We start from the raw sequence: 13,781 nt of genomic DNA, 5'->3' as shown, positions 1-13,781 counted from the left end.
ATTTTGCTTCATGGAGCTTATATTTTAACAGGGAGGTGGGATAGCAAAACAGACAATAAACCTTAAAATATATGTCTGCTATTTAATAAGTGCAGTGGAGATGGGTGTATCAAGTGTGTACATTGGGCTAGGTATTAAAATTTTAATCCAGGAAGGCTTCATGGAGAAGTTATTACTGAGCAGATTTTGAGAGGGTAAAGGAAATGAGTGATGGCAGTTATCTGAAGGAAAAGGATTCCAGATAGAAAGGCACAGAGGCAGAGACCCTTAGGCAGGAGTATACCTGAATAAGCAGGAACTACAAGGAGGCAGTGGCTGGTGTCGAGTGGAATAAATGGGCAAGTAGTTAGTGATGAGAAGTTGATGTAATAGGATTTGGGGGGGAGGGGCTGTGCTGCAGGCCCACTCTAAGGACTTTAGGTAACTTTTAAATTAACTTTTATGTGAGCAAAAGACATGAATAGCATGCTTTAATGTACAGTTGATATTTTTCACAGTTGATGATTTAAAAGGCAGCACAGCAGAACAGCTAAGAGCATGGACGTGAACAAGATTGCCTGAGTTTGAAATTTGGCTTCACTTGGCATCTGTAACCTTCGATAGGTCAATTAATATTTTTGTGCCCCAGTTTCTCCATTTATAAAATGGGGTTAGTAATGCCTACTTCATAGGATTTGTTGTGAGGATTCAGTTGAGATTCTATGAAAATAAAGCATTTAGGAGAGTATCTGGCACATAGTAAATGCTCTATGTGTTTGTTAAATAAGCATTTTGGTATTTGGTTAGCAATTATCTACATAGGTATAAGAGAACTGAAGTATAAATAATGTTACCCAAGTGATCCCCCAGTTATTTATATTTAGCTGAGAGAGGTGTTCAGATGACTTCTTTGTTTGCAGTTTTGGCTTCCTTTTTTGTGAGGGGTTACAGTTGATTCCATTTCTTTTAGTTTCTAATAATTACTAAAACATATTCCAGTGTTATGCAAAGGTGAAGTTATTAAACATTTTAGGATTATTTATTATCCAGACATACAATTTGACTTTAGAAAGAAATGTTGCTGAAAATTTACTGTGGTACAGACTAAAAGAAAACTCAGTGTCTTATATTAGTATATTAAGACTTCTTGTCTACTTTGCCCCAATACAAATGTTAATACATTTCAGAGTCACTGCTAGTTGGATTGAAGCAAAACTCCCAGATGATTCTAAAGACACATGGAAGAAGAGGGGGAATGTGGAATATGTGGTGCTTCTTGACTGGTTTAGTTCAACAAAAGATTTACAACTTGGAACAACTCTACGGAGTCTGAAAGATGCACTTTTCAAGGTTAGCAAGTTTCCTTGTTAGTTCACTGTAATTGTAAGCCTTCTTTGGTTGTTAGAAAGGTACACTGACTAGCTGTTTATCTTAAGGATAAGAAGATTCAGCAGCTTTGGTTGGAGATTTTTTTTTAAATGCAGATTTAAAAGACTAGTTTTGAATCATCAAATAATAAACTGATAATATAACATAAGATTAGAATTTCCAGGAACATAAACTGTCTAAAAAAAGTGTTATTTTTTTGTTTTAAGAATTAGACTATGACAGAGAGGGAGAAAGGCAAACCATCAGAGACTCTTAAATACAGAGAACAAACTGAGGGTGGAATGGGGGAGGCGGGGAATAGGTGATGGGCATTGAGGAGGGCCCTTGTTGGGATGAGCACTGGATGTTGTATGTAAGTAATGAACTACAGGAATCTACCCCAAAAACCAAGAGCACACTTTACACACTGTGTTAGTCAATTTGACAATAAATTATATTAAAAATAAATAAAAAAGAATTAGACTACGAAACATAGAAGCAAAGGAAGAAGTCACTAAGGAGAAAAAGCTTGTTAGATTTGACTTGACAAAAATAAATTTGTGGAAAAATACCATATGATTAGATTGCAGAAGACAAATAGAATATTTGCAATAAATAGGGCAGTACAGTTGGCCTTTGAATAACAGTGTTTAGGGGTACCAACACCCTGCCACAATTTTTGACTTATCCCAAATTTTACTAATACTGTTGACCAAAAGCCTTACTTATAACATAAACAGTCAATTAGCAAAGTATTTTTATATGTATTATATACTGTATTCTTACAATAAAGTAAGCTAGAAAAAAGCAAATGTTATAAATTATATAAAATTATATAAAATAATGAAAAAATTACTGAAATCATAATTCAGTCATAATTAAAATCACAGTTACTGTACTGTATGTATATTTATTGGAAAAAGGCCCCATATAGGTGGGTAAGCAGCACCAGGATAAGAATGGTGGCAGCAGTGGGCCTGGCCCTGGAATGGTAGGGTTCCACAGCCTGGTAACCTCTACTGAGCGATGGCAGCCACTGGGTAGGCCTGTAGGTGGCAACAGCACCCTTGAATCACAGTATAGCTGCCTAGAGGTGTACCACCAGCCTGTGGCCATTGGCAACCACAGCCTCATGTGAATGTTCTGGCCTCCAGGAGCCACCATGGGGAGCATTCTGCCCTTGGCCAGGGAGGGTCCTAGGCCCAAGGAGGACCAGGGCAGGGAGGAGGGAATACGAAGAATGCTGGACTTCCTGGGCAGCACCGACCTGCACTCTGGGGGGTGTGTCTCCACTTCAGCCTCACCTCCTGTCCACCAGTCCAGGGCTTTCAGCCTGACCACTCTGCTGGCACACAAGGACCTGAAGCTGTGTCCAGTTTGGGGCTTCTGGGAGCTGCTGACAGCTGGTGACAGCCTCAACAGGTTGCCCAGGTACTCATTTGGGCAACAGGCACAACCTCTGCACTAGTCACTTTCAATTTGGTCCCATCGGTGGGCAGTTGTAAATGCCTGTGGCTTTTGCCATCAACTCAAAGGGGAGAAAAAAGTGTGTAAGTGGACTTGGCGCAGTTCAAACCCATGTTGTTCAACAGTCAACTATAGAACACCTAAAATATGAAGGAACTTTTGCAAATAAAAAAATTAAGATAAAATAGTAAAATAAGTAGTGGACATAGGCATGAACAGAAGAGGAAATACAAGAGACAAACATAAAAACAATCATCTTTACGAGTAGAAATGCAGTTAAAAAAGTGAATGCCATTTTCTGATCAAATTAGCAAAGAAAAAATAATCTATAATTTGTTAAATTATTAAACTGATAGTACTAAATGAATGCTGGTAAGAATCAAACTTAATCTGCTCTTAGGAAGGTCAGTTGATGGAACATTACCCTTCAGGAGGACAATCTTAAAAGCCTTAAAACAATTCATGCTTTAAAATAGGGAATCTAGAAATATACCCAAGTACAGATCGATACATGAAACTGCCAGTATTCAACTAGTTTTGATGTACAATACTGGCACTTTCATAAAGTTCAGCCTAAGATATATGTAGGTTTAGTGTATGAGAAAGATGATTTAACAAGTCAGTGTGGGGAAAAATGGATAAAAATGAATGGTTTGGAGACAGCTGGCTAGCCAGTAGGTAAAAAGAAAGGGGACCCCTACCTTACTTCTTAGATCACACCATATTCCAGATGGGTCAATGATATAAATATGTTGATTGAAATAGTGAAGTAGTACTAGGAAAAAGCATTTGTAGGTCTTGTAAACCAAGACACCATGAAGGAAGATCAATGTATTTGACTGTTTTAATTCCATAAATAAAGTAAAAATCAATCAGGAAAATAATTGTAACATATATGACAAAGAGCTATTTTTCTTAATATTCAAAGTACATTCACTATGTACTAAGAAAATAGCAAATTCTACTGAAAAATGGGCAAAGGATGAGATTATTTAAGTCATAGAATATTATAAACATTTAATATTAATAAACATTAAAAGATGTGCAGCTTCACTGATAAAAGCTAATTAAAACATGATTCCATTTTCTATCCACCAGTTTGGTAAAAATTATAAAGATTTATGATAGGCTTTCTCATAAACTGTTGGTAAGTATATAAATTGGTATCATCTTTTTGAAGGGCAATTTGGCAGCATCTACGAAACTTTTAATCCAGCAGTTCTAGTTCTAGCAAATTACCCTGCAGAAATATATATAGGTACATATTTGTAATGATCATTTAAAGATTAGGAATGTATACTAAAAGCCTTAAAATGTTCATGTGCCTTGGCTCAGCCACTCCACTTCTGGGGATTTTTCCCTAATGGAGTTGATTGGGTATGTGCGTATATCAGGATCTTCAGTATTTATCTCAGCATTTTTATAACAGGAAAGATAACCATAAGTGTTCCACTGGTTGATTCAGTTTTGGGGTGTGTGTATGTGTGTATACAATAGAATATTATCTGGTCATTACAAGTGGTGGTGATAGGACCCTTAGTAAAAGATGTTCATGTAAGAGAAAAGCAGCAGCATAAAAGTTTCACTGTTTCATAAAAATAAAATTTAAAGTATGTATCTACATAGAAAATGGTAAGAATAAATCCTACAATGTCAAAGTTGTATCTCTGGGTGCTCAAATGATGGATGATTTTTAAATACATGAACATACTTTCACAATTTTCTTCCAAGATCATGTATTACTTGTGTGGTTTTAAAAACCTGATCTATCCATGTGTTTCATTTAATGCTGAATTTTGAATTCTCTCATTTTTTATCATTTAGATGAATCTTCAAGAGCAATTTTAAAATTCAATTTTTTGTGTTGTTTTTTTTTTACTATGAAGAGACTGCTGCCATATTGAAAATACTATTGCCTAATCTTGAAAATATTATGCTAAGTGAAAGAAAAATAAAAATACTGTTTCCTTATTTCCTAGTGGGAAAGCAAAACTGTCCTGCGCAATGAGCCTTTGGTTTTAGAAGGAGGCTATGACAACTGGCTACTTTGTTATCCCCAGTATACAACAAATGCTAAAGTCACTCCACCCCCACGAGGCAAGAATGAAGAGGTGTCTATCTCATGTATGTATGTGAAAATTTTTGTTTAAAATTGCTTTGGTAAAATAAACTTTATGTTCTTACGGTAGTGTTCTTGGTTGTGTGTTTAGTTATCCTACTGGATAGCAGTTTGTTTTCAGGCGTAAAAAATATAAGATGTCCACATCCTAGAAGTTAATGTTTAATTCTTTAAGATTGTTGTGGTTGTCACTTCATTTACTTTATCTTTATCACATAGTAACATGCATGAGATATGTAACTACTATTTATGGGGTTTGCTGTTCTTTCATACCTATTATTCTTTTGGGAATTTTAGTGGATTTTACTTATCCTTCACTGGAAGAATCAATTCCTTCTAAACCTACTGCCCAGATGCCACTTCCTTCTGTAGAAATAAATGAAAATACAGAATTTTTAAATGATCAAGATGAGAGAATGGCACCACTGAACATATCAACTCCAATTGAGTCAATTGCTGCTTCTAAATCTCATGTTTTACCCATAATTCAGCCAGTGCCTGTTGTAAAGAATGTTCCACAGGTATGTGTTTGATTTCTTTTAACTGTATTGTTTCTCTTTTTTAATATTATGTTAAATACATAGTACACAAATGAAGTTTTATTTATAAGCTTTTATGTTTTAGGAAGAAAAATACCAGTGAGAAGAATTTATATGTTTTGGTGCCTTTTGGCTATAAAGATTTTGCATTATAATTCAGTCCTGTTACCACAGCAGTGATAAAATAGATAATTCAAAAGATTTCAAGGTCAGCTAGCAGTGTGTTTACTGTAGGAAGTACCAGTAAAAGATTGTATTATGACAGAAAACGTGAAGATTTTCAGGGTTTTCTTGTATTGTAATTTAACCCATAGTATTTTCCCAAATAGTTTGGCTTAAAGATGATAACGTGATGTCAATATATTGGTTTCAAAATAATACTGTAGTTCCATTTCCTTAGAATTTGACATGTAAATAACATGCATAGTTTTTGTTGTTATTTCCTTTGTTATTATTATAGGTGCCATACAATATTCTATTAGTTTTAGATGTACAACACAGTGATTAGACCTTTGTATACGTTATGAAATGATCACCATAAGTCTAGATTCCATCTGTGAACTGTTCAGAGTTATTACGATATTATAGAAAATGTAGTCTATGCTGTACTTTTCATTCTTGTGACTTATTCATTTCTTAACTGTAAGTTTGTGCCTCTTAATCTCCATCACCTATTTCACCCATCCTTCCCAAACACCTCCCCTCTGGCAACCATAAGTTTGTTCTATTTATTTATGAGACTTTTTCTGTTTTGCTTTGTTTGCCTTGCTTTTTAGATTACACATATATATAAGTGAAATCATAAAGCACTTGTCTTTGTCTGACTTATTTCACTCAGCATAATACCCTCTCGGTCCATCCTTGTCACAAATGGCAAGATTTCATCCTTTTTCATGGCTGAGTATTACATTACTATATAGATAGCACATGTTTTTCATTCATCTGTTGATGAATACAAGTTGTTTCTATATCTTAGCTTTGTAAATACTGTAATTAACTAGGGTTCATATATCTTCCTGAATTAGTGTTTTTATTTTCTTCAGATGAATGGAATTATCAAAGGTGGAGTTGCTAGACCATATGGTAGTTCTCTTTTTAATTCTTTGAGAAATTTCCATACTGTTTTCTCTGGTGGCTGCACCAATTTACATTCCCAACAGTGCACCAGTGTTCCTTTTCATCACATCCTTACCAACATTTTCTAGTTTTGTTCTTTTTTTTTTTTTTAATGTTTATTTTTGAGGGAGAGAAAAAGAGAGAATGGGGGAGGGGCAGATAGAGAGGGAGACAGAATCCGAAGCAGGCTCCAGGCTCTGAGCTGTCAGCACAGAGCCCAACGCAGGGCTTGAACTCACGAACCATGAGATCATGACCTGAACCAAAGTCGGATATTCAACCTGCTGAGCCACCCAGGCGCCCCTCTATTTTTGTTCTTTTTGAGTTTACCCATTCTGACAGGTGTAAAGTGATACCTCATTGTGATTTTAATTTGCATTTCCCTAATGATTAGTAATGTTGAGCATCTTTTCATGGTTTTCTTGGCCATCTGTATGTCTTCTATGGAAAAATGTCTATCAGGTCCTTGGCCCTTTTTTTTTTTTTTTTTTTCCTAATTTTTTTTTCCTTGGCCCATTTTTAAATCAGATTGTTTTGTTGGATGTTGAGTTGCATGAGTTCATGTGAGCAGGGGAGGGAGAGAGAGAGAAAGAGAGAATCCCAAGCAGGTTCCACGCTCAACATTGAACCTGACACAGGGCTCAATCCCACAACCCTGGGATCACAATCTGTGCTGAAATCAAGAGTCAGACACTAAACCAACTGAGCCACCCAGACACCCACATGAGTTCTTTATATATTTTGGATATTAACCCATTATCATATATGTCATTTGCAAATATATAATCTAATTCAGTAGGATGCCTTTCATTTTGTTGATGGTTTCCTTCACTGTGCAAAGCTTTTTAGTGTGATAAATGAGTCCCATTTGTTTATTTTTGCTTTTGTTGCCCTTGGCTGAGGAGACAGATCCAAAAATATTGCCAGGATCAGTCTCCAAGAATTTACTACCTATGTTTTCTTTTAGGAATTTTATGGTTGCAGGTCTTACATCTACATCTTCAATCCATTTTGAGTGTACTTCCTTATTGATAAAGAAACTGTGGTCCAGTTTCATTCTTTGCATGTAGCCGTTTCAGTCTTACCAACACCATTTATTGAAGAGATTGTCTTTTCCCCATTGTATATTCTTGCCTCCTTTCTTATAGATTAATTGACCATATAAGGGTGGATTTATTTCTAAGTTCTCTATACTGTTCCATTGATCTGTGCAGCTGTTTTTTAATGCCAGTACCATATTGCTGATTACTGTAGCTTTGTAGTATATCTTGGAATCTAGAATTGCAACACCTCCAGCTTTGTTCTTCTTTGTCAACATTGCTTTGGCTATTGGGAGTCTTTTGTGGTTCCATACAAATTTCAGGATTTTTTTTGTTCTGATTCTGTGAAAAATTGTATTGGTAATTTTATAGAGATTGTATTAAATCTGTATGTTGCTTTGGGTAGCATTGATGTTTTAACAATATTAATTCTTCCAATCCATGAGCACAGTACATCTTTCCATTTTTCTCCTCTTCAGTTTCTTTCATCAATGTCTTAAAGTTATGAGAGTATAGGTTTTTCACCTCCTTGATTAAATTTATTCATAAATATTTTATTCTTTCTGATGCGGTTGGAAATCGGATAGTTTTCTCAATTTCCCTTTGTGATGCTTCATGATTAGTGTGTAGAAACAACAGATTTCTGTATATTGATTTTGTATTCTGCAACTTTATTGAATTCATTTATTCTAATAGGTTTTCTGGTGAAGTCTAGGGTTTTCTACATAGATTGTCATGTGATGATAGATAGAACCAGTTTTACTTCTTCCTTACCAATTTGGATGTGTTCTATTTCTTTTTCTCATCTGATTGCTATCTCTGGCTAGGACTTCCAGTGCCATGTTGAATAAAAGTACCAAGGGTAGATATCCTCATTATTAAAGCAAAATCTTTTAGCGTTTCACCATTGAGTATGATGTTAGGTGTGGGTTTGTTATATACCTTCTTATATGTTGAGAGCTTGTTGAGAGTTTTAGCATAAATGGATGCTGAGTTTGTTGAGAGTTAATAGCATAAATGGATGATGAATTTTGTCAGATGCTTTTTCCACATCTGCTTGAGATGATCATAGGGTTTTTATCCTTCATTTTGTTAATTGATTTGCAGGTATTGAACCATCCCTGTATCCCTGGAATAAATCCCTCTTGGTTGTGGTACAAGATCCTTTTAATGTACTGTTGAATTCAGTTTGTTGATATTTTGTTGAGGATTCTTGCAGCTCACTTCATCAGGGATATTGGTTACTAATTTTCATTTTTGTAGCGTTTTTGCCTGCTGTTGGTATGAGGGTAATGCTGGCCTTGCACAATGAATTTGGAAGCGTTCCTTCCTCTTCAATTTCTTGGAATAGTTTGAGAAAAATAGCTATTAACTTCTTTGGTAGAAGTCACATGTGAAACTATCTGTTCTTGGAATTTGGATTGTTGGGAGTTTTTGATTACTGATTCAATTTCATTACTAGTACAGGTGTATATCAGAGATGCTGTTCATTCAAATCCAGGCCACCACAATAAAGTGCAAATCACAACAAAGCAAGTCAGTGAATTTTTGGTTTTCCCATTCATATAAAAGATCATTACATAAAGAATGAATGGGTCAACCAGGCAATTAGAGAAGAAATTTAAAAATATATGGAAACAAATGAAAATGAAAATACAACAATCCAAATGCTTTGGGATGCAGTGAAGGCAGTCCTGAGAGGAAAATACATTGCAATCCAGGCCTGTCTCAAGAAACAAGAAAAATCCCAAATTCAAAATCTAACAGCACACCTAAAGGAAATAGAAGCAGAACAGCAAAGACACCCCAAACCCAGCAGAAGAAGAGAAATAATAAAGATCAGAGCAGAAATAAACAATATAGAATCTAAAAAAAAACTGTAGAGCAGATCAATGAAACCAAGAGTTGGTTTTTTGAAAAAATAAACAAAATTGATAAACCTCTAGCCAGCCTTCTCAAAAAGAAAAGGGAGATGATCCAAATAGGTAAGATCATGAATTAAAAAGGAATTATTACAACCAATCCCTCAGAAAGACAAGCAGTTATCAGGGAATACTGTGAAAAACTATATGCAACAAACTGGACAACCTGGAAGAAATGGACAAATTCCTTAGCACCCACACACTTCCAAAATTCAAACAGGAAGAAATAGAAAACTTGAACAGACCCATAAGCAGAGAAGAAATTGAATCAGTTATCAAAAATCTCCCAACAAATAAGAGTCCAGGACCAGATGGCTTCCCAGGGGAATTCTACCAGACATTTAAAGCCGAGATAATACCTATCCTTCTCAAGCTATTCCAAAAAATAGAAAGGGAAGGAAAACTTCCAGACTCATTCTGTGAAGCAGTATTACTTTGATTGCTAAACCAGAGACCCAGCAAAAAAGAACTGCAGGCCAATATCCCTGATGAATATGGATGCAAAAATTCTCAATAAGATACTAGCAAATCGAATTCAACAGCATATAAAAAGAATTATTCACCATGATCAAGTGGGATCCATTCCTGGGCTGCAGGGCTGGTTCAACATTCGCAAATCAATCAATGTGATACATCACATTAATAAAAGAAAAGAACCATATGATCCTGTCAATCGATGCAGAAAAAGCATTTGACAAAATTCAGCATGCTTTCTTAATAAAAACCCTCGAGAAAGTCGGGAAAGAAGGAACATACTTAGACATCATAAAAGCCATTTATGAAAAGCCCACAGCTAATATCATCCTCAATGGGGAAAAACTGAGAGCTTTCCCCCTGAGATCAGGAACACGACAGGGATGTCCACTCTCACTGCTGTTGTTTAACATAGTGTTGGAAGTGCTAGCATCAGCAATGAGACAACAAAGGGAAATCAAAGGCATCAAAATTGGCAAAGATGAAGTCAAGCTTTCACTTTTTGCAGATGACATGATATTCTACATGGAAAACCCGAGAGACCCCACCAAAGTCTGCTAGAACTGATGCATGAATTCAGCCAAGTTGCAGGATACAAAATCAATGTACAGAAATCAGTTGCATTCTTATACACTAATAATGAAGCAACAGAAAGACAAATAAAGAAACTGATCCCATTCACAATTGCACCAAGAAGCGTAAAATAACCTAGGAATAAACCTAACCAAAGATGTAAAAGATCTGTATGCTGAAAACTATAGAAAGCTTATGAAGGAAATTGAAGAAGCTATAAAGAAATGGAAAAACATTCCGTGCTCATGGGTTGGAAGAATACTGTTAAAATGTCAATACTACCCAAAGCTATCTACACATTCAATGCAATCCCAATCAAAATCGCACCAGCATTCTCGAAGCCAGAACAAGCAATCCTAAAATTTGTATGGAACCACAAAAGACCCCGAATAGCCAAAGTAATTTTGAAGAAGACGACCAAAGCAGGAGGCATCACAATCCCAGACTTTAGCCTCTACTACAAAGCTGTAATCATCAAGACAGCATGGTATTGGCACAAAAACAGGCACATAGACCAACGGAATAGAATAGAAACCCCAGAACTAGACCCACAAAAGGATGGCCAACTAATCTTTGACAAAGCAGGAAAGAACATTCAATGGAAAAAAGACAGTCTCTTTAACAAATGGTGCTGGGAGAATTGGACAGCAACATGCAGAAGGATGAAACTAGACCACTTTCTTACACCACTCACAAAAATAAACTCAAAATGGATAAAGGACCTGAATGTGAGACAGGAAACCATCAAAACCTTAGAGGAGAAAGCAGGAAAAGACCTCTCTGACCTCAGCCGCAGCAATTTCTTACTCGACACATCCCCAAAGGCAAGGGAATTAAAAGCAAAAATGAACTATTGGGACCTCATGAAGATAAAAAGCTTCTGTACTGCAAAGGAAACAGTCAACAGAACTAAAAGGCAACCAACGGAATGGGAAAAGATATTTGCAAATGACATATCGGACAAAGGGCTAGTATCCAAAATCTGTAAAGAGCTCACCAAACTCCACACCCGAAAAACAAGTAATCCAAGTGAAGAAATGGGCAGAAAACATGAAGAGACACTTCTCTAAAGAAGACATCCACATGGCCAACAGACACATGAAAAGATGCTCAACGTCGCTCCTGATCAGGGAAATACAAATTAAAACCACACTCAGATACCACCTCACGCCAGTCAGAGTGGCCAAAATGAACAAATCAAGAGACTATAGATGCTGGCGAGGATGTGGAGAAATGGGAACCCTCTTGCACTGTTGGTGGGAATGCAAACTGGTGCAGCCGCTCTGGAAAACAGTGTGGAGGTTCCTCAAAAAATTAAAAATAGATCTACCCTACGACCCAGCAGTAGCACTGCTAGGAATTTACCCAAGGGATACAGGAGTGCTGATATATAGGGGCACTTGTACCCCAATGTTTATAGCAGCACTTTCAGCAATAGCCGAATTATGGAAAGAACCTAAATGTCCATCAACTGATGAATGGATAAAGAAATTGTGGTTTGTATACACAATGGAATACTACATGGCAATGAGAAAGAATGAAATATGGCCTTTAGTAGCAACGTGGATGGAACTGGAGAGTGTTATGCTAGTGAAATAAGTCATACAGAGAAAGACAGATAATCATGTTTTCACTCTATGTGGATCCTGAGAAACTTAACAGAAGACCATGGGGGGTGGAAAGGAAAAAAAAAATAAAAAAAGGTTAGAGAGGGTGGGAGCCAAAACATAAGAGACTCTTAAAAACAGAACAAACTGAGGGTTGATGGGGGGTGGCAGGGAGGGGGGTGGGTGATGGGTATTGAGGAGGGTACTTGTTGGGATGAGCACTGGGTATTGTATGGAAACCAATTTGGCAATAAATTTCATATTTTAAAAAAAGATCATTAGATTATACTGTAGTCTACTAAGTGTGCAGTAGCATTAAGACTGAAAAAAACCATGTACACATCTTAATTAAAAAATTTTACTGGTAAAATATGCTAACCATCATTTGAAATTACAGGAAGATGTAATCTTTTTGCTGGTGGAGGGTCTTGCCTCACTGTTGATGACTACTGACTATTGATAATGGGTGGTTGCTAAAGTTTGGGGTAGCTCTGACAATTTCTTAAAATAAGACGAGAATGAAGTTTGCCACATCATTTAACTCTTTCTTTCACAAATGATTGCTTTGTAGTATGTGATGCTGTTTAATAGCATTTTCCCTACCATAAAACTTCTTGCAAAATTTGGGTTAGTTTTCTCAAACCCTGCTGCTGCTTTATCAACTAAGTTTGTTATATTCTAAATTCTTTGTTGTCATTTCAGCAATCTTCACATCATCTTCACCAGTAGATTCCATTTTAAAGAACCACATTCTTTATTCATCCAAAAGAAGCAACTCTTCATCCATTCAGATTTTTTCATGAGATAGCCGCAATTTAGTCACATCTTCAGGCTCACTTGTAATTCTAGTTCTCTTGCTGTTTCCACCACATTTGCAATTAGTTTCACCACTTAAGTCTTAAAATCTTCAAAGTCATCCATGAGGGCTGAGATCAACTTCTTCCAAACTCCTGTTAAATGTTGAAATTTTGACATCCTTCCACAAATCACTAATGTTCTTAATTTCATGTAGAATGGTGTATCCTTGCCAAGAGGTTTTCAATGACCTTCCTAGTTAGTAGGAATCACTATCTATGCTGCTCTAGCCTCACAAAGTGAATTTCTTTAGTAAGACTTGAAAGTTACCATGACTTCTTGATCACTGGGCTGCAGAATGGAATGTTAACAGGCATGAAAACATTAATCTTTTTATACGTTCAGTCAAAACTCTGTTTACCAGGTACATTGTCAGTGAGCAGTAATATTTTAGAAGGAGTCTTTTTTCTGAATAGTAGGCCTCAATGTGTGCTTAAAATATTCAGTAAGTCATGTTGTAAACAGGTGTGCTATCGTCCAGACTTTGTTGTTCCATCGATAGAGCACAGGCAGATTAGATTTAGCATAATTCTTAAGGGTCGTAGGATTTTCAGAACGGTCAATAAGCATTGGCTTCAGCTGAAAGTCACCAGCTGTATTAGCCCTTAATAAGAGAGTCAGCCTATCTTCTGAAGCCTTGAAGCCGGGCATTGACTTCTCCTCTCTAGCTTTGAAAGTCCTAGATGGCATCTTGTCCAGTAGAAGGTTGTTCCATCTATATT

General features: G+C 36.3%; 1 protein-coding gene across 1 annotated transcript in view; it reads left to right on the top strand.

Moving 5' to 3' along the window:
• Nucleotides 1–13,781, top strand: part of USP8 (ubiquitin specific peptidase 8) — a 77,686-nt gene that overhangs the window by 41,376 nt on the left and 22,529 nt on the right. Inside the window, exons 8-10 of the mRNA XM_030318205.2 lie at nucleotides 1,167–1,329; nucleotides 4,794–4,938; nucleotides 5,231–5,454. Coding sequence (XP_030174065.1) covers nucleotides 1,167–1,329; nucleotides 4,794–4,938; nucleotides 5,231–5,454 — 532 coding nt within the window. The remainder of the gene's footprint in view (nucleotides 1–1,166; nucleotides 1,330–4,793; nucleotides 4,939–5,230; nucleotides 5,455–13,781) is intronic.

This window comes from Lynx canadensis, chromosome B3, assembly GCF_007474595.2.
Source record: "Lynx canadensis isolate LIC74 chromosome B3, mLynCan4.pri.v2, whole genome shotgun sequence".
NCBI classification, from domain to species: domain Eukaryota; kingdom Metazoa; phylum Chordata; class Mammalia; order Carnivora; family Felidae; genus Lynx; species Lynx canadensis.
Note: the sequence above shows the minus strand (reverse complement) of the source record. Positions and strands in the feature narration are given on the sequence as shown.